General features: G+C 42.9%; 1 protein-coding gene across 2 annotated transcripts in view; it reads right to left on the bottom strand.

Annotated features, from left to right (window-relative positions):
* Positions 1–21566, bottom strand: part of clcn1b (chloride channel, voltage-sensitive 1b) — a 46333-nt gene extending 24767 nt beyond the window's left edge. The window contains exons 1-2 of one of the 2 annotated variants that reach the window (XM_054741035.2): positions 21342–21566; positions 21078–21210 (exon numbers count right to left, since the gene is read on the bottom strand). In XM_054741035.2, the coding sequence (XP_054597010.2) occupies positions 21078–21128 (51 nt within the window). In that variant the 5' untranslated portion in view covers positions 21129–21210; positions 21342–21566. Of the gene's footprint in view, positions 1–21077 lie in introns of both variants that reach the window. The other variant, XM_070551085.1, reaches the window with a different exon arrangement.
* Between the last annotated feature and the right edge of the window lie 844 nt (positions 21567–22410).

Here is a 22410-nt window from a genome sequence, read left to right as displayed (position 1 = left end):
GTTAAAGCAACTTTCGCCTGCGTTAAAAAGAAAATCCTCACCCGGGCCGTCCTGCTGCGACTCCCTACAACCACATGACGAAGTGACTAATATAGAAGTTTATAATTAATACATGAATGCGCCACATAGCAGGTGGCCGTGCAGTCGCAGCTGGAAGCTTTCGAAAACCTTTAATGCCTCTAAATCATCTAGGGAGTTATTTTAAACCGTGCTAACCTCTACGAACCACAAACTGTTATTCAAAACAAAGCTGCTTCCCTGACAGGCCGTTACACTCATCCTCAATCCAGCAGCAAAAATAAATAAATAAATAAATATAACCACACACACACACACACACAGTTTTACCTGTTCTAGGCGTATTTTTTTAATATATTTTCTGAATTCTGAACATCGTGACTTCTTTACCAAATCTCTGCAACATGGCGAGACAAGAAAAACACGTCTTGAGCCCTCGTGTGCAGCACCTGCAGAAAACTACTCATTAAAATGCTTGAAACGTTTTCTTAAATCTCAGCGGCATTGATCTACTAGATCGCTTCCCATGAGCACACCGTGTTGTGTGTAAAGTCTTAGCATGCTAAAGCTGTAGCATAAATGCTTCTCAGTGCAGGACAGCGGATTTTAAAAGTTCAGAAAACATGTTTGTTCAACATTTCTCTGAAGAATAAATACAGAACAAAGTAGAAAAAAGAAGGGAGGTTCTGGAGAGGAGGGTCCGTCGGATTGTTGAACTTCGGATTCAGGAGGAGCGATGTGGTTTTGTTCTGGTTTGTGGAACACTGGACCAGCTCTATACCCTTAGAGGGATCCTGGAGAGGGTGATAAACCACGTCCCTCGGGGGGTCCTGTGGAGGTACGGGGTTCCAGGCCCTCTGATACGGGCCGTTAGCTCTCTATGTGCTCCGCATTGCCGGCAGTAAGTCGGGCTCGTTCCTGGTCAGAGTTGGACTCCACCAAGGCTGCCCTTCTGTCACCGATTCTGTTCAGAACTTTTATGGACAGGCGGTGCAGCCAAGGTGTTGAGGGGATACGTTTGGTGGCCTGAGGATCAGGTCTGCTTTTTGCAGATGATGTGGTCCTGTTGGCTTCATCAGAACGTGATCTCCAGCTTTCGCTGGAGCGGTTCGCAGCCGAGTGTGAAGCAGCTGGGATGAGGATCAGCTCCTGTAAACCTGAGACCACGGTCTTGAACTGGAAAAATGTAGAGGTCCTGCCCCAAGTGGAGGAGTTTAAGTATCTCGGGGTCTTGGTCACGAGTGAGGGAAAGGGGAAGCGTGAGACCGACAGGCGGATTGGCGCTGCGTCTGCAGTGATGCGGGCGTTGTACCGATCTGTTGTGGTGAAGAGAGAGCTGAGTCAGAAGGCGAAGCTCTCGATTTACCGTTCCCACCCTCACCTATGGTCACGAGCTTCAGGTAGTCACGGAAAGAACGAGATCGCGGATACAAGCGGCTGAAATGAGTTCGCAGAACCCACAACTTTACTCAACCTACAAATAAATAAGGGGAAACTATCAGGCTTTCCAGTAGCATTGGATCAATTGTTAAAAAAAGCCTTTTGAGTTCAGTTAGAATCAAGATTTGGAGCAAAGCGAAGCCAAAATGTGGTCTAGGGGCATTAGTGGCCCACACAGTGAATCTGTGTGGCTCCTGATTACATATAATGTAGTAATAACAATAATAACAGCAGTAATAACGATATATATTCTTCTCTCCAGCAGGTTGCTGAAATGGATCAACACTTTTCAAACATTTTTGCTCAGACTTTTACTAAAATGTCTATTTTAGACCCGTTTGTGCAACACAAATAAATGAACCACCTTAAAATTAATTTAGCATTTTTCAAATTCAACATATTACATTTTGTGGTCCATCGTGATGATTTTGACCCCCATCTGAATAAGTTTGCGCATCCCTGCTTTTGTCCCTGGTCAGTTTACAGGTTTAGGTTCGTTGGTATAAAACAGAAAATAAATTAAACGTTAAAATCTTGCTGCCTCAAAGTTACTGCATCAAAAGTTAACTATTCGTGAGTGCTTTTTAAAATTCCATCTAAAAATACTGTGAATTTATTCACGTTGGTAAAGTTAAAAATAGACAAAATAATCCATCATGCTAAATAAACGTTAGCAGCGAGAGGCTGACAGGAAAAAAGTAAAAGAAGAGTTGATTTAGTTCCTCTCGAGGTGAAAAACAAGAAGAAATTGGAGCCTTTGTCTCTTTACCTGTTCTTCGTCAGCTGTGTTTAGCATGATGTGGCAGCAGCTCTGACTCCGTTCTGTCTCCACTCAAACGCTGCAGACGACCACTTCCACCAGCCAACATTGATACACATTAACACTAATCCGTCACCATCATCAAACAGGCGCTGGCACCAGACGCCGCCAGAACCAGGGACAACAGGAACCTGGGAACTGCTAACAGAAAGGTGCTGCTGGTTTCACCTCACGTAACCCCCCCCCCACCTCCATCAACAAGGGAAAATATGCTCATGGCAGGTACTGAAGATAATAATCTGATTATTTGACATTTATTTTTATTTACAGTGATATGTTACAGTCGGAGGCTTCTCCTCCTGAAGTTTTCATCTTCTGTTTAATGTTTTGGTATACAAAGTTTCTTTAGCCTCATTTTCTGCAGAGATGGCGCACTAAAGAATATACACAGATATACAAAGTAAGGCACCTGCTCCCAAAGTCGGAACAACTGATGTCAGATATCAGGAAGATTCTGCAAGAAACTCTTCAGATAAACACGATGATACAAGTTAAAGGTGTTTGTCAAACAGAAGGAAAACAGCACGATGATCAGGTCTAGCTTGATCGGAAAAGCGGTAAAACACGACTTTTCTTTTCAAGTTATAATAGTTCTGTGGTTTGTAAAACATGTTTGTGTAGTTCTCTGCACTAAATCCCTTTCACATTAAGCACTTTCAGCAGTTTTATTCTTGACAGTTTTAGTACCTTCCACAATGAGGCGTTTCAGGGCTATGTGTTGGCCACGCCCACTCAGACACTGATTGGCTGCTGTGAGGTGAGGAGCTTGATTAACAGGGAGGGGTTTGTAGTAGAGCGGCTGAATCCCCAGCAGCTGCTGTTCTTCATGTGAAAAGAGGTTCTATGCAAACTTGTGATGTCACAAACGTGGACTATTTTTAAACGGCTTGTTTTAGGCACATCACTCCCAAGACGAAAGACTAGCAGAAAACAGAATAGCTGAATTATTTTCAAGTTTGGTGTGTTTATAGAAGCAGCAGAGAACCACATGGCAGCACAAAAGGAAGTAAAAGGTGAGTTTTGCATAATATGCCCCGTTTAAAAATCCATCAAATGTCCATACAGATAGCGAATACAATCAAAACTAAAACGATCAAAATCAAATTATTCAAATGCATTTTAAACTTAGCTTTTTATCATAAATAACCTTAACAAGAAATAAAAGCAAGTAGTGATTTATTGACCATGTAAAGGTGGTGGAGTCTGCTTTTGTTGTTATAAATTAGTGTAATTGGCATATTAAACAAAGTTTGCACACTTTGTCGAGGTCACAAACAAGCTGAGCAGATTAGAAACTAACTATTTTGTACATAAATCTCTAAAATGAAAGCCTAATACCTTCATTTGTAAATATTAGCTATAACCAGCCCTTCAATCAGAAGACAACTTATAGAACACATGAACGTTCACGAGAATCTGTTGCCTGTTGCAACTCAACCTCCCACAGATTTATAGAGAAGCTGCCTAATTTTTCTGATTAAAACAACATTTTTAGTATCCAGAACTACATCAGATCGGTCTCTCGGGTCTTTATTAAAACAAAGTCAGTCCTTATCAGGAACTTTACTTCACACCTAAAGCCAAAAAGGCTCATTTTAACTATTTTTTTCACTAAAAAAAACTTTCAGAAAACTTTTAATAAACTTGTAAGAAATACTTTTCTCATTTAAAAATGCTATTTTTTATGTAATTGATTTTTAAATACCGTAAATCCTCTAATACAGGCCCGGGCCTGTATTAGAGGATTTACGGTATGATCATTTCTAGCGTGATTTACAGGACTGAAACAAGAAATAAGACAATCTGCACGCCATAAAAGAAAAGATCTAGCATTTTCTGAGGGAACGCGCATAAATCTTACCTTTACCACCAATAAACATTTATTTTACCTTGGTAAAGATTTTGTGTGATCTGTTGGAGACTCTGGTCTACTAAAATATCAATTTTTAGCTCAATATATGGAACTTTGATGTACAAAACTGTTTGTGCTTGCTAATTGCCTGGCAAGCTATCTTTTACACACACACACACACACACACACACACACACACACACACACACACACACACACACACACACACACACACACACACACACACACACACACACACACACACACACACACACACACACACACTTCAGTTGTCTCTCTGAAGTTAAATCCTGGTTCTTTTCCAACTTCTTTCAGCTTAACAGTGACAAGTCAGAGATCCTCCTCACCGGCACAAAGTCCTCCCTCTCCAAGATCAGTTCATTCTCACTTATCTTCGGTAAAACCACACTTTCCCCTACTATGAAAGCCAAGAGCTTGGGCGTCATTTTGGATAACATCTTATCATTCATACCTCACATCAACAATATTACAAAAACTGCTTACTTCCATCTCTGCAATATTAATCGACTTCTTCCCTCCCTCAGCCAACACTCTGCTGCTATTTTGACTCAGTCTTGTCACCAGCCGCATCGCTTCTGTAATGCCCTCCTCTCCGGTCTCCCCCTAGAGTCACTCAATAAACTTCAGCTGGTCCAGAATTCAGCCGACCGTATAATCATCTACGATCACATTTCTCCTGCTTTGCACCATCTTCACTGGCTCCCTGTTAAATACCGAATTGACTTTAAAATCTTCTGTACACTTTCAAAGCCATCCACAATCTCGCTCCTCCATATATTTCTAATCTCATGCATGTCGTCACTCCCACTCGCTCGATTCGTTCATCATCCTCGGTTTCCTTATCTGTTCCCCGTATTCACCTCTGTAACACTGGAGCCAGAGCCTTCAGTTACTCAGCCCCTAAACTCTGGAACACTCTCCCGTCTGACATACGCAATATCAACTCATTCTCAACCTTTAAGTCCCAACTCAAAACTCATATATTCTGCTTGGCTTATCCACCATAACTATACTCCTTCTTCTAACCTTCTCTAGCCTAGCAACCGAAATCCTCCATTCCTACATTTTTATCTAGTCTTGTCTCCTTTTTTTAATCTTGATTATTTTATGTCTTTATTTGTATTGGTGTTTTTTGAGGGGTGACGGTGGCACAGGAGTTAAGTGCTCGGCCCGTAATCGGAAGGTTGCAGGTTTGAGCCCCGCTCAGTCTGTCGCTGTCGTTGTGTCCTTGGGCAAGACACTTAACCCATGTTGCCTGAAGGTGGTGGTCGGAGGGACCGGTGGCGCCAGAGCTCGGCAGCCTCGCCTCTGTCAGTGCGCCCCAGGGCAGCTGTGGCTACATCGTAGCTCATCCCCACCAGTGTGTGAACGTGTGTGTGAATGACTGATTGTGTTGTAAAGCGCCTTGAAGGGTTCCAGGACTCTAGAAGGCGCTATATCAAATACAGAACATTTACCATTTTTTTCTTCTTGTATGTACCTGCACTTGTAAAGTGACCTTGACAGTCTTGAAAGGCGCTTGAAATAAAATGTATTATTATTATTATTATTACATATATTGTCTGGCCACGAGACATAGAACAAGCTCAGTCATGGGGCCGAATCTACGGTTGTCAAACTGTCTCTGCACACAATTGGACAGGATTAGGACCAATCAGAGCAACGAGAATGACATTCCTCTTTACGGCAATCAGTCAACGGGTCAACCCGCTGTGCACCACCAAAGTAGCAAATACATCTTTTTTATAAATAAAGGATTTAGGTACCTTTATCTCCTCGTGTTTCTAAGAAAATCCCAAGTCCAAGTCCACAAGTCCACAGTTGATGCCAAATGCCCTGAAATGAGCTCTGTTGCTGAGCCGACACAATCTTTGCGGCTTCCTCTTTTGCTGCTCTGATGTTAAGCCCATCAAATATCTCTCTACCAACAGAGTGCTGATTGGCTGGACCTAAAACTGTAATGGTAGACCTGCTGAAGCTACAGTGGAGCGTAGCTAGACTGATCTGTAGAGCAAAACGTTTTGCTACTGCTACAGTTGGTAAACAAACAATCAATGATGAACAAGAGTCTGCTTCTAGACCTGCAGAAATGGGACACACAGCATTAAAACAGGAGCTAGCTATCACTGCGTCAACCTGATGAGGAAATATAAAAACATTGTTTTACTGAACAATCACGATAATAAATCACAGTGCATTAAGTGCCAACCACAGCCTTAAGACGTGTGTTGAATGTGCCCAAGTCCATACTTATGAGAGCACCATGTGAGCACCTGTGTGTGTACATGCTCTTGCATATGTAAGGTTTCTCTACAGGAGCGTCCAATAGAGAGTGTGAGGGGCCACAGATCAGCGCCCCAAAGATGCGTGGGGGATGGAAGGAGCTCCAAGTCTCAGAGATTCAGGAGCTGCCTCAGAGCGCAGGGACCCCAGGGAGACTGCGACCAGAAAAGCCCCTGCCCCCCTCCAGAGGCGCAGAGGATTGCCCCAGGAGACCACAACCAGGATTTGGAGTCTAAAGCCGGGGGCCCACAGAAGACAGATGTGCTACGCCACGTCATGCCTGCGCCGTTTAAAAAGACTGTCTACACAGGGAGCGCAACGCCACATTACAGAAGCGCTGGTCTGCACCGCGGCGCTGAAGATAGTCACCAGTTCTTTTTCTAGCTCCATGGCACTGCTGTTTACAACACTGTGGAGTACTTTACAACAGACATTATGACGCAGAATGGTTTTACGGCCCAAACCCGAACTCTGATCACGTGTGAACAAAAAAGTCACTTTCTGCTTCCTGTTCTCAAGTTGCGCGTGATGTTGTGACTATCGCACGACTTTCCAAGAAGCGCTCAGCGGCGCAGCGATTCCTGTGTGACCCCAACGCTGTTGCCTAGTGTTGTGTTAACACTGCTTATTTTACTGTTTTACTGCTCTGTCCATGGGCTCTGGCCACACGTATAGGGCGCCTAAGTCGTTTCCGCATCACGGGTCCCCGAAAGAACGAAAAAATGAATGCAAGTCAACGGGGCTAAAAATGCTACTTTCTAATCTGCTTTGCCTTACACCCTGGATCGCACACATGCTGTACTGCAATTTAAATGAAAACTAATGATGGGTGTTTCGACCACGCCAGTCACTTACTTTGAGATTTATCAGCTTGTAAATGTTCGTAATTAGCATGACTCCAAACTAGATATCGGCACGTCACATATGTGACGTCACCGCATAATCTCCTCTCCCCTAGTGTAGCTGCTACTTACATGACCAGCTTTTTGGTGGTTCTTTCCTCCTGTGGGAAGTTTGCTGAACTTACAGCCATTTTCCCTCAGTTTTGTCCGTGTCTGGTTCGATGACGTCACTTTCGTGAAGTGCATTTGTAGTCCTGGACTTATTTTCTAAAATAGCGTTCCCCCGTTCAAAAATAAGCTCGTTCTTGGTATCAACATGCATCTTTAAAATTCACAGACATCAAATGTGAAATCCATGGCACAAAACAAGTGGAGTTAGAAAATAGCGTTTTCAGCCCAAATGACTTGCATTCATTTTTTCGTTCTTCCGGGTACCCATGGTCCGGAAGTGACTTAGGCTCCCTATAGAAGGCTTTCCAGGATTTTCTGCCTGAGTACATCAAACCGCCTCGAGGGGAAGACCTGCTGCAAGTCACAGAAGGCTTCGGTCAGAGATTGGGGGTCCCACAAGGTGCTGCAGCTGGGATTTACTGTGACATGACCACTCAGTGTGAAGCAGCTCGGATGAGAATCAGCTCCTCTAAATCTGACACCATGGCCTTGATTCGGAAAAGGGTAGTATCTCGGGGTCTTGTTCACGAGTGAGGGAAAACTGGAGCGTGAGATCGATAGGTGGATTGGTGCTGCATCTACAGTGATGCGGGGGTTGTACCAGTCTGTCGTGGTGAAGAGAGAGCTGAGCCACAAGGCAAAGCTCTTGATTTACCGGTCGATCTACGTTCCTACCCTCGCCTATGGTCATGAGCTTTGGGTAGTGACCGAAAGAACGAGATCGCTTTCGCCAAAGAGTGTCTGGGCTCTCCCTTAGAGATAGGGTGAGAAGCTCGGTCATTCGGGAGGGGCTCGGAGTAGACCCGCTGCTCCTCCACATCGAGAGGAGCCAGTTGAGGTGGCTCGGGCATCTGGTCAGGATGCCTCCTGGACACCTCCATGGTGAGGTTTTCCGGGCACGTCCAACCGGGAGGAGACCTAAAGGTAGACCCAGGACACGGTGGAGGGACTATGTCTCTCACCTGGCCAGGGAACGCCTTGGGATTCCCCCGGAGGAGCTGGCCCAAGTGGTTGGGGAGAGGGAAGTCTGGGCCTCTCGAATTAGGCTGCTGCCCCCGTGGCCCGACTCCGAATCAGCAGATAAAAATGGATGGATGGATGGATGACCACTCAGACAGAAGTCACTTGGGAAAACATCAGATATGTATTGGATTTGATACCATACGTGAAAGTGACCTGGGCCAGATTTGTGCTGCTCAGACTGTCATAAAAAAATTAAACTGATTTGATGCACTTTTGCAACATGAAGGTTGACTTTCTCCTCTTGTGAAGACTGCATTATGAAGAACATTCGGACGGGACGTTTTGTATGAAGCTGTGAATCTAAGATGAACGGTTGTTCAGTAGGAAGCATCTGAAATGAAAGAACGAGCTAACTGGCAGCGTGAGAAGGTCAAAGCTTCTGACTCATTCATGTCAGCAGAGTTTGCTTTTTCATTTCTCAGCTTTGTGCACACTTTGTGTCACCATGTAACCTTGTGTGTCCTCTGTACTCACAGAACAACACAAGGTCTTTAACAGACATCAGGAACCAGCTATCTCTCAATTTTCTCCTGTTTTTGGGCATTGCTGCTGTTTTTGCTCTTCCTTCTCTACTCACACTCAGTCATTTTGATCCACTTTTCCTTTTAGTTCCTTTTATTTAGCAGCATTTTCTTCCTTTTTATTCTTCCTATGAACGAAAGAATGTAGTCACTTCCTCTCATTATTAGCTTTAAATGTAAACTTCTCAAGCTTCTTCTGTAGAAATTGTCAAGAAAATGAAAAAACGTTAACCTTTCCCTTTCATGTTTGTTAAAATACATTTAAAAAAATCTGATCTTACAAGTTTTTGACTAATTTCTGAGTCTAAACCTTTTAGGTTTAACAAGGCGTCAGCGTTCAGAGTGAAAGAGCCGCGGTGAGAGGTTTAAGGGCACGGTGACATTGAGAGTTAATTAAAAAAATAATGGCCCATTCCTGCATCTCAAGAGAGAGAGAGCTGCATATTCATGAATGTCGGAGTGTTGTTTGTGTGGGTTGTTCTGCTGGGTTAAAAGAAAAAAACAAAACAAAAAACAGCGCTTGTGCGTTTGTAAAATGTGCCTCACAACAATATAACTCCGTCCTGCAGCACAAGGTTAATGATAAAATCTGACCCACTCACTGACGGACGGATCGGGAGATTACCCACCCCCTTTTCCTGCATGTGCACGCGCAGGTGCACGCACTCACACACTTTACAAAAGAGCGTCCACTAATTAACCAGCACAATAACAATCCCATGCCTCATCCGAACTCTGCTCAAGCTGTCACGTTCTAATTAAAGCGGTGGGCGGGGGGGGGGGGGGGGGGGGGCAACAACATTCAAAACAGGTGAAGTAAAAGTCCGCAAGTTAGGTGTCGTTCTAAATTATTTGGAAACCTAATTGTGGAAACAGTTTGATCTCCTGTTTGTGCAAGTATTCAGATGCAATATGAATTCAGAGTATTAAGTATTATGTTAAGTATTAAGTAAGTATTCTGCAGTAAAAACTTCACCATGAGTCTTACCAGGAACTGATCGATATTCAGAACTGTCTCAAACGTGTTGATGCGCTCCCTCATGATCTCAGCTGCTTCTGGAAGTTTCTCCTCAACCTGCTGCTTGACTCCAACTCACAGAGTCGCCCTCTGGAAATCTGTGTCTTACACCTGTCCTCTGCTGTCTCTGACCGTGTGGAGGACTCAGACCTTCTCTGCCTCCTTACAGTGGAGGCCAGTGACTGGCAGGTATGATGTCTCTCTCTCTCTCTCTCTCTCTCTCACATACACACACACACACACACACACACACACACACACACACACACACACACACACACACCCCAGCACTTCGGGTTGACAATAAAGTGTCAGCAGCTCTTAATTCAGAGGGGAAGTCTCTCAGTCAGGCAGCCAGTCCTGCGGTCAGATTATAAATGATTCGGAGCAGGCGGGACACGAGCTGCAGGTATGAGAAGAATACCCATGTCCATTCTGTATGAGACAGGATGTGAGACAGGATGGACAATATACCGCTCTAACGTAAATGACAGGCTTCACTAGAGCTGGACTATACAACGCTTTAGAGAACGGTGGACGGGCATCTGGTCAGGATGCCTCCTGTTGTTCCAACTTTGATGGTTTACTTTTGCCAGAATTTGGATCTAAACACACGTATTACATGTACATCAGTGGGGTGCTGCTGCTGTTTGGATCGCTGGCTGTAATGCACATAACACACGAGCTTGCAATATGACCCGCACTTGTATAGCGCCTCTCAGAGTAAGGACTCCAAAGCGCTTTACAATGTATCATTCATCCATTCACACACTCATTCACACACTGATGGTGATGAGCTACGATGTAGCCACAGCTGCCCTGGGGCGCACTGACAGAGGCGAGGCTGCCGAGCACAAGCGCCACCAGTCCCTCCGACCACCACCAGCAGGCAACGTGGGTTAAGTGTCTTGCCCAAGGACACAACAGCAGAATTCTCTGTCCGGAGCCGGGATCAAACCTGCAACCTTCCGATTACTGGACAACCCGCTCAACCTGTTGAGCTACTGCTGCTGCTGCTATAAAGCAGGACAACACCTGTCCCCCTCCAGCTCGGCTGTGTGACTGCACTAACCTGTCCTGTGGGACCCTCACCATGTAACCCTCATGTCCACGCTGTCTCTGGAGGAGCAGATAGGAGACAAGACCTCCTGTAACTCAAAATGAACCAAAGCTTCCTCCCAGTTTCTCTTTAAGCTGAATTTAACATCAGTTTATCTTCATGAAACAAAAGAATAAAGTGGAACAAGAATTTCTATCTTCTTTTTCTCTCTCCTTTTAACTTCTCTGTGTCCCTAAATAAAAGAGACAGATGATCACGCTGCAGCCGCCGTCACTCACCCCGCTCCCTCCCCAAGACCGGACCTCCCGACATCACAGCACTCTGACTGGTCTGACTGAGCGCTTCCAGGAGAAACAATAATGAAATGATGAAAATAATGCGTGTTTGGAGGAGCGTCCTCCGATCCTCTCTCTTGTGTGAGCAGACAATCTCCCGCTCGCCTCAGTCGCTGATGGAGCGAGCAGAACGCTCCGCGCGACAACCCGCTCAATTAACATAATTCACGGCCCAAATCCAACAGAACCGATCGGGCTGATTCGGTTCGGGTTCGGTCTCCGGTTATAACTCCAGCACTCAGCCCTGCAGCACCACATAAAGGCAGACCAAAGTTTCCTACCCGGTGAATGTGGAGAACACCGCTCTGACAGATTTGGATGATGCGCTGGTGCCGCCGTTAAAATAACAAAACTACATTCCACTATAATGGATTATGGTACTCTTCTATGATGCAAAACCGTTTAAGCCCGCATCTCATGCAATGATTATTTTCCTCAGCTCTATCTTACACCTCCCGGTCGGCCGTCGGGGGTGAGGGTGGGGGGTGCGTGCGGGGTTTGGGGGCCACAAAGAGAGGGCTCACGGGCCGGACGTGGCCCGCGGGCCGCCATTTGCGGACCACTGATGTAGATGAACGGTACTGTGCAAAACCATCCTTGATTTTGTGTATTTTTCTTGCAATGAGCCAGACTTTCCAAAACCTTCTTAAGGTTTAATTCGGACTTTGATTTGTTCCTCTTTTTCAGTCCAGACACTTTATCTGAGAACGATAGCATGTTGTGCAGTAACTCAGTCAACAGTCATGCTTAAAAATAATCGGAAGGTTGAGCAGAGACCAGACAGCAATTGATTTTTCCCTTTATAAAAATGTTTTAGCAATAAAATCCCCTTATTTATATTTAACTCACTTATTTACCAAACTGTGCATCTATTATACTTTGAAGCAAATGGTGTCCTTAAGATGAGCTGACATTAAGACAACGATTTAAAGTTGGTTCTGTAAAGTGTCGACACAATGCTGGCTCATCCCTTGAGTTATAGGGTCTTCTTAGGACTGGGCAATAAATCCAAAATGTACCGTTATCAAAATTTCTGACTCATCGAGATAATTTTTCCCAATTTGATAATTAAAGATGCAAAGGTGTGTAGGTTGGAATACATTCACGTTGTCAACGAGTGTAACATTGGGTCGCCGAGCAGCTAATTAGGGGATGTGTTGACGCGCCCTCAGTGCACTCCAGTCCAGGTTTCGATTAAAGCGACTTTATTGGTTGTTCAAAAATATTTCCTACAATCAGCCTTCACAAGCATCACACAACCAGAAAAACGGTCAGATCCACAAAGTAGAGCTAAAAATTCATGCAAAAATCATTTGAGCGGTCAGCAAAGGTTGACTTCCCCTATCACCTGCTCATTATGACAGACCTTCCCACGCAGGTGCGCAACAGGTAAATAACAATCGATAAGACACCACGTGACCCGAGACTACTCCTATCCATCACACATGTCCCTTTAAGAAGCGGTACCACCATGAGTCACGTAAAAATGTGACTTAACGTAATACACGTGACAGCCCCATCTAGTGGACAATAGGGCTGAACGATTAATTGCATATGCAATTAAATTGCAATGTGACAAAAGGAGATTTTCTAATCGACAAGGCTGCAATTTGACTGGCAGTTAGTGGTTAGCACAATGCTAATATACATTGAAAAACCCCTAAGGATGCTAATGCTAATATCTCCGATTACATTGTTACAAATTATGAATTAGGAACGTGCCAAATTATTACATTTGAAGTCTAATAAAAAGTAAAAACTGTTATTAATCAAATAAGTACAGACAGATATTTTAGTAAAGCTAGAAAACTGTAAGAGACTTTAACTCCACTGGCTAGCAGAAATTGAACTACGGAAGCTCTGCATGGACAAAACGTCAAAAACTCTAAAATCAAAATACTTCAATAAATGGGACACACTTCCTGCAAATCAGTTTTCACAATTGATGCTAATACCTATGGTCCTTCAGTGGATGTGCTCCTGGCTGCAAAGCATTGCACCTTAAAATACAAAATTTTGTTTTTACTTGTGAGTGTTCATGTAGACAAATAAACTTGTTGATATGATATGTAGATAAATATGTAGATACATAAACTTGTTTATGTTCAGTACAAGTTACATAGGTTTTTTATTTTTATTTTTTGCTTCCGTTAGTTGAAAAATGAGAAAAGCCCCTTGAGAAAATAATCATGAATTAAATTGCAATTGCAATATTGAAGAAAAAAATCGCAATTAGATTATTTTCCAAAATCGTTCAGCCCTAGTGGACAACTTTTGTTTCCGCGCATACCTGTAGTTATCGTCCACTTATCGTTATCGAGGTGAAATCCTCAATATATCGTGAAATTGATTTGAGGCCATATCGCTCAGCCCTGGTCTTTTTTATGTGACCTAAAGTCAAGAGTTAAAATACACATCTAAGGACCTACAAATTAGTAGAAAAGCTGTTCCACACGATTTCATACAGATGAACTTAATTGGATCCCGATCGGTTTTCAGGTGCTTCGAGGTTTTACTGTGGACAGAAAAGGAAATCTAGAAATAATTAAACACGTTAAAGTTTCATAAGCTGATTGGATTGCTTTACTTTATCTAAATAATATGAACCTTTAAAATGTGGGAGTTAGGGCTGAACATCGGACTAATTCTGTTAAAGAATAAATCAGTACACAACACATAAGGAAGCAGTTTTAAGTTTTTTTCGGCAAAAACAATAAAATTAATCAGTCAGATCTACATCGAGTTTGACTGAATCGTTATTTTGTCCCAGAGGAGACTTTATTCCTCTGACTTTGGGTTTTACCTTTAAGGTGTTGAACACTCGTTTGATCAATACATTATGAGAAATATTCAGTAAAAATGGGTTTTTAGTGTCTCACACCTTTAAAAAAAAACAAGTAAAAAGCCAAAACAATCAAAATTTTGAAAAAAGTACGCATTGAGTGATGTTTTACTTGCCTGCAGTCGTACATTTACAGCATCTATAATAAAGTATTTTTATTTTTAATGTTTTGGTAACACCTTACAATAAGGGTCGCTTTATTAACGTGTCTTAGTGCATTATTAAGCATTAATAAACCATTAAATAATGTGTCAACAACTGCTTTTATGCATTACATAGCATTACTAAACATATTATTTAATGCATTATTAAGCAGATAACTAATGTCTATTACTGAAACTTAGTTAATGCAGTACTAAGCTTTAAATAACATTTGCATTATTTAATTACTTTGCATCACATGTGTTAATTATCATGTTAGTTAATGTATTAATTAACCCTTAAAAAGTTTTAAACTAATCATTTGTTATGGCTGTGTATTTGCAGTGAACAAGCAATAAATAACAGCCAACTAATGCATCCACTTATCCTACCCTGTTCTTTGGATGTTATTTAGATGGGCATTAATAAACAATTAATTAATGTCTTAATAATGCTGTACTGTGTCATTAGCAAGCCCTTGCATGCCCTTAGGTAAGGCAAAAACATTGATCCCCTTTCGAAACACTTTCTCAAAGTGCAATAGACTCCTAAACATTACTTAACCATAATTAATCATTAATAAATTAATTTTTGACCCTTATTGTAAAGTGTAAACCTTTATCCTTTTGTAAACACTTTACAAATGCTTTATAGATGCCTAAGCATTACTTAACCATAATTAATCATGACTGAATTAATTTGGGACCCTCAGGTTCAGTAACAGACCTTAGTTAACTGCTTAATAATGCATTAAATAATATGTTTAATAATGTTAAATAATGCATAAAAGCAGTTGTTAACACTTTATTTAATGGCTTATTAATGCTTAATAATGCACTATGTAACGCTAATAAAGGGACCCCTATTGTAAAGTGTTACCGATATTTTTCTACAGAAATAAACTTTCATGAACTTGTAATAAAAAGTACCGTTCTCCTAAGACAGCTTAAATCACTCCCAGTCTCCGTTTACTGGATGAGTATTTGGTTTGTTTTTCCACGTACTCGTCTCCGTAAAGGTACCGCACATTTGAAACCTGATTTTTTAAATGCCACGGATGCTTTCTCCTTCTTCCTTTCACCTGCGTCTGAACTCTCCTAGTCACCTTTTCCCTTTCCTCCCCTTTTGTTCCCCCTTTAAACTTTCTCTCTCACCACCCCTGGTCCCCATCCATCTAAACCCCCCCCCCCCCAGCTGAAACCTTACTCGTTGATAATTTTAGCAGGAGTGTGACCCAATGTCCACCGACACACTTCTGTTTCACTCCCACTCACGCTGTTTGTCTTTTTTCCTCCCCTCATCCCTCCCAGGAGGCTTTTGTAGACAGATGGCGCGTTTTAACCTTTGCACAAAACAATGGCAGGTTATTGACACCATTTCTTAATGTGGTGTTTTATATCGAAGCTATTGATGTAACGATTTGATTCTAGCACTATAACCATCCGGTGACAGCAATACCTTATGAGAATGAGTGGCTTAATCGTCCACATCCCCATCGTTCCAGGGTGTGTGAGGCATTTGGCAGGTGAACGTCATCCCCTTCAGTAGCTTGTAACATGGGAGACTTTTGAGATCCGTTTCATTGCTTTACTTCTCACACAAATCCCACAGAAAGTTACACACACAACCAGCTGTATCAAACACAGCGTGTGTGTATCAGGAGAGCTAACACACACACACACACTCGGGCAGCACTCTGTTCTCTCCACATGGCTGGAGTGTGTCTGTCAGCATCACAAGAGTCCACAGAGGGAGCTTCCTCTTTGTTAAGGTCAGAGGTCAACAACAGCAGTGTCTCTTAGAGGGAGTTAACATCAACGTACAAACTCAGCGTGAATTGTGATGATTCATGGGTGGAAGAGGATTGAAATCAATCTGAATAAAGAAAGATAATGAACATACTTTCTTACTTTCTCATACAGATTAGCAGATTCAAACCCGCTTTTTCATTATTATTATTATTAATCTTTATATTAATGTCATTTCAGCTGCTGCCATCTAAGATTTACTAAATTCAAATAGAAGTTTTTGACTCTTCCTGCTTTAAACGTATTACGTATTAAAGCACAATGAAACGATTTTCTACGGGAAAACGTTGCTCGTTTAATAAATCTGTAAATATAGCCAGTTTTTTTATGTTTTACAACTGGGAACTGTTCTTCTCTGAGCTTCCATCAACCACATGAAGCTTTTGCGGTGTGGGAGTGTGGACAGTGGATGAGAGAGGGAGGAAGAACGAGGACCACAAGCTGTGGCTCTATCTGGGTATCCTGTCAGCTCTGACGAAGGCGACGGTCAGATGTCAGAAAAAATATGTAAAAAAAACAAGCTTATTTACTCGAGTATTAGTGAAAAACTACAAAAATAGGAACGGTAACGTTATTTTAACCTCCTGAGAACCAAAGAGGGATTGTTGCACTATAAAAAAATAATCAGTTCAATTTATGCATCTTAGTATAATTCAAGGAGATTTATTTTTTTCATAATTTATTTAAGATAAAACTTTTAATTTAACAAAGGCTAAGTGTTCAGAAATGTTGCTCTATTACCCCAAAAAAGAATAGAATAAAACCCGTCAAACGAAGCTCTTTGCTGAGGAGGCCATTTGTTTTTATAAGTCCTTAAGAGCGGTAAATGGTAAATGGCCTGTATTTGATATAGCGCCTTCTAGAGTCCTGGAACCCCCCAAGGCACTTTACAACACAACCAGTCATTCACACATCCACACACACATTCACACATTCACACACTGGTGGGGATGAGCTACGATGTAGCCACAGCTGCCCTGGGGCGCACTGACAGAGGCGAGGCTGCCGAGCACTGGAGCCACCGGTCCCTCCGACCACCACCAGCAGGCAACGTGGGTTAAATGTCTTGCCCAAGGACACAACAACAGTGACAGACTGAGCGGGGCTCGAACCTGCAACCTTCCGATTACGGGGCGAGCACTTAACTCCTGTGCCACCGTCGCCCAGAATGAATGAATGAATGAATGAATAAAAAAGCTAACTTTTTTTAGGGTTTCTGTGAAAACATGTTGCATTTTTACACATCAACATTAATATTTTTTCCACGGATTTGCTGAGACTCAACAGTACACCAGTTTGACTTTTACTATCATGATTAAAAACAAATAATTAAACCTTTAAACATCAAATATTTATTTGAGTTAGTTTTTATTTGCCTGCAGTGGCTCAACACACAACCCTGAAACACAAACTTTGACTGCTACATTTTCTTTTTATGACTAATTCAATCTTTAATTATGTCAAATGTAGCTGTTTCATGTAAAAACAGACACGGGTACTGGTCTGAAAATACACTCCCCTCCTGATCAATAAGACACTGATATTAGAATGATTTATTAACGGCTCTACACAAACTACTCGAATCCTGCGAGGCTCTAATTTCCCTCCAGACACCTCAGCAGCTTTCACACCGGAGACATTAAGCTTGTAAACAGTGTGATTAATTGAGATTTTGTATTTCTATCTGACAAGTGGGGCCTTTCATGACTCATGGAGGGTCGGGATTATGGATTTGCTTTGGTCAATCGTCCAGGAAGAATTGGAAGAGGAGGAATTGCCGGCACGCTGATGGTGCAGCTCCTCAATTACTCGTTCATAAATCCCCTGCCTAGCAGCTCCAGCTCTGATTGCTCATTAACTTGTCTTAAAAATCCCAATCATCTCTGCAGAGGGGAGAACTTTGTGGTTTGTATACTGATTGTTCCTAAAGCAGAAATTAGTTTTGCTATTAAGAGTAAAAGAAATGATTAAATGGCAGCAGATGAGTAACGATGTACTAAAAAAGGTTTTAAAAAGTCACCTTTTTACAGGTTTTATCTTATTTTTAGTCAAAGAAGAAAAAATTATTCTCTATAAAAATAGTTTTACTTAAAATAAGGTAAATATTCTTAAATATGATCAAAATTTTCTTGTTTTAGTAAAAACAAATTGCCAGTGGGGTAAGCAAAACTTGGCTAGAATTCTTAAAACCAGCTAATAAATCAAAATTCATAGATTCTTAGGCTAGTTTTAAGGTGAAAATGTGCAGTTATTACTATTAATTACTATTAATATCTGAAAATAACCATCAAAATGTTGCTCAAGATGAGTTAAATGATGTAAAAAATATTGGCGGTTTCGTAACATATAACCATAAAAATCATGAAATACATGAGCGTGGATCTAAGTTTCTGGAGGACGCCGTATTAGACGTGAGATTTCCTTCTACATGAGCTCATGAGGACAAAACAAACAAGTGGTTACAAAAGTTTCGCCATTCATAAACGTTGTTTTACACATTTACCTTTTCACTCATTGCCAGTGATGACGTGCTTGTCATTTTGATGGAGGTTGAACGATCTGATGAACAACTCCTCTATTATCTGCGGGTGTTTGGGGGCAGGCCTGTGGCCCCTCATGCTCCCTATTGAACACTCCTATAGAGAAACCTTACATGCACGAGTGTGTGTAAATGGTAAATGACCTGTATTTGTATAGCGCCATCTTAGGGTTCTACAACCCCCCAAGGCACTTTACAACACAATCAGTCATCCAGGATGGATGGATGGATGGATGAGTGGATGGATGAATTGATGGATGGAAGGATGGATGGATGGTTGGGTGAATAGATGAGTTGATTGGTGGATGGATGGATGGGTGGTAAATGGTTTTTATTTGTATAGCGCCTAATTAGTCCTGGAACCACCCAAGGTGCTTCACAAGACAATCAGTCATTCACCCATTCATACACACAGGTGATGATGAGCAGCAATGTAGCCACAGCTGCCCTGAGGCGCACTGACAGAGGTGAGGCCTGCCGAACGCAGGCACCAACGGTCCCACCAACCGCCACCAGCAGGCAAGGCGGGTTATGTGTCTTGCCCAAGGACAGCAGAATTCTCTGGTCAGAGCCAGGATTGAACCTGCAACCGTCAGATTACTGGACAACCCACTCTACCTCCTGAGCTACTGCTGTCCCGTAGGCGCACAGGTGCTCACATGGAGTTCTCACAACTATGATAATGATAAATGACCCACACTTGTATAGCGCCTCTCAGAATAAGGACTCCAAAGCGCTTTACACTACAGAGTATCATTCATCCATTCACACACACATTCACACACTGGTGGGGATGAGCTACGATGTAGCCACAGCTGCCCTGGGGCGCGCTGACAGAGGTGAGGCTGCCGAGCACAGGCGCCACCACCAGCAGGCAAGGTGGGTTAAGTGTCTTGCCCAAGGACACAACAGCAAAATTCTCTGTCCGGAGCCGGGATCGAACCTGCAACCTTCCGATTACTGGACAACCCGCTCAACCTGTTGAGTTACTGCTGCCCTATGGACATTATTGACACTTAATCTAAGGCTGTGGTTGGCACTAAATGCACTATGAATCATTACCGTGTGCTTTTCAGCAAAAATTGTAACTATTATACATCCTCATGCGGTTGGCGCAATTATATTTAGGTTCTGTTGTGTTTTTGTGTGTCCTCCTTTTTCTTCTTCTGCAGGTCTAGAAGCAGATTCTTCTACATCCTTTCTTGTTTGTTTTTGTGAACTTTTCTTTCTTCCTCCACCTCTTTCGTTCTTCTCCCCCCTTTCTCTGTCATTACTGTCTCCGTGTTCGTTGGGAATTAAAACAACCAAAAATATTTCTAATAAAGTTTGGGTCTCAGGCGAGGCAATATAGCTGAAGCTATACTGCTCCACCTGTGAGAGTAAAACTTGTCTTCAGCATTCAGACATCAATTCTGACACGGGGGGGGGGGGGGGGGGGGGGGGGAATCGTGCTCTTGGGGGTTTTTGACTAATGGCGTTTTCCTCACACACACACACACACACACAAAAATGCTCGCTTGCAATAATTTAGGTATTTACTGCCCCCTACTGCCAGGGGAAAAAAGTACACACGGTCACGTTTCTAGCCAAGCAAATTTTGCTTACCCAACTGGCAGTTTTTTTAACTAAAGCAAGAAAATGTACGTATTTTAATTGATGCTATTTTCTAGAGAATAACTGTTTTGTGTAAAAACAAGGCTTTTTTTTACGTTCTTATATAAATTAGTTTTTGCAGTGTAGGAGAGAAGAGAATTTAAACATGACTCAGCATGTCTGCTCAGCTTTTCTGTAAACTGGTATTCATTACCACCAACACGCTAAAGGCTGCAGCTACAGTGGGCAAACAGCTGGCAGAGAAGGAACCGTCCAACACAAACAGCCAAAGGTAAAAGATCAAGTGAGAACTCGGCGATTGAAATCAAAATAAAGCAACTCCTGTTTATTGCAGGGATGATTCTCCATTTATCACCTTCGCTCTGATTTGTGATGTGGGCGGTTTAAAGCTGTTAATGTGTTTTGAGGCCTGAACTTGACATTCAGTTGCAGAGATCTCGCTCAATAAGGCGACATGAAAAGAGACGAGATTGGGAGTATTGATCAAAATGGTGTGATGCAACAGAGGCACAAGACAGACAAAAAGTCAAATAAATAAATAAAGCAAAGAATGATAGAGTCAAAGATCCAGAGAAGGGACGAACTGGCTGAAGGTGACGTGATAAAAGGTAAAGAGATGAGGAAGGAGCAGGTGTAGTGTGAGAGGAGAGAGAGAACAATACACCAAGATTCAATCAGGCAGGTAAAGGTAGAGCGGGAAACACCTACCAGGGTCTGCTGGTATCTCAGAGCCTTCCTTTGCGATGCATCTGCAGCCATTGACACACTGTCACTAATCCAAAATTAACTTCTCTGGCCACTCCAGCATGTCCAACGGCGTTGGCAGCACCATACGCTCTGTCTAATATGAATTCAAAACAGGTCAAATAAACATGGGATCATCTCATTTCTCAGTCTCCAGCCGGTTGATTCTCTAACACGTCAGCTGGAAAAGAGCAGAATAATGAAATATTAGGAAGATCCGTCTCAAACCAGATGATCCAGAGGCTACGAGCCCCAGAACGCCACTGAGAGCCCGAAATGAGACAGGCAGACAAAGCAGAGCGAAGGGATCTGATGAGGCAGAGAAGGACACAGCTCTTTCCTTTATTAGAACTGCAGACACCTAATAACGCACACACACACACACACACACACACACACACACACACACACACACACACACACACACACACACACACACACACACACACACACACAAACAGAACTTGTTGATCTTGCAGCACCCTCCCTGCCAGCCTTTAGGTGTGTGTGTGTGTGTGTGTGTGTGTGTGTGTGTGTGTGTGTGTGTGTGTGTGTGTGTGTGTGTGTGTGTGTGTGTGTGTGTGTGTGTGTGGCCCGTTCTTGTTTGGACAGAGTCGTTGGTGGGGGTGGGGTGAGCAGTTGGAAGGGCACCCCTCACAGGGCTGCCCCTGCAACGTGAGTGGAAAGGTGCACATGACACTCTCTATGACAGCTCACACCTTATCAGCCAATGCAACGAGGCATTCCCTCATAATGCTCACATGCTGTGGCAGTGCTCTCCTCCACACACACACACACACACACACGCACGCACACACACACACACACACACACACACACACACACACACACACACACACACACACACACACACACGCACACACACACACACAGAGAAAAACACACACTCCAAAGTGCTCCCACAGGAAAAGTGATCTCTAGGATGCAGAAACCTACGGCAGGTTCGAGTTTCCAGAGGGGCTCTTACAAGAGGGGAGGTAAAGAATCTGAGCTCCTCACCGTGAGGTAACATCCCGATCTGCATGGCTAGTCTCCTCTCAGCCTGATGAGACAACCATTATAACAGCCACAAACACACGCTGATCCCCCTTTAACTCCACCCTGCTTTGTGGTCCAAACTCTAGCACATAACATCTCTAATCTCACAGCTCCATCTGAGGCCAGTGGGAAATGTGCTACTCTGATGGACGTTGTGTGGGCGTGTGTGTGTGTGTGTGTGTGTGTGTGTGTGTGTGTGTGTGTGTGTGTGTGTGTGTGTGTGTGTGTGTGTGTGTGT

This window comes from Nothobranchius furzeri, chromosome 5 (assembly GCF_043380555.1).
Source record: "Nothobranchius furzeri strain GRZ-AD chromosome 5, NfurGRZ-RIMD1, whole genome shotgun sequence".
Classification (NCBI taxonomy): domain Eukaryota; kingdom Metazoa; phylum Chordata; class Actinopteri; order Cyprinodontiformes; family Nothobranchiidae; genus Nothobranchius; species Nothobranchius furzeri.
This window is presented reverse-complemented; position numbering and strand designations above follow the sequence as displayed.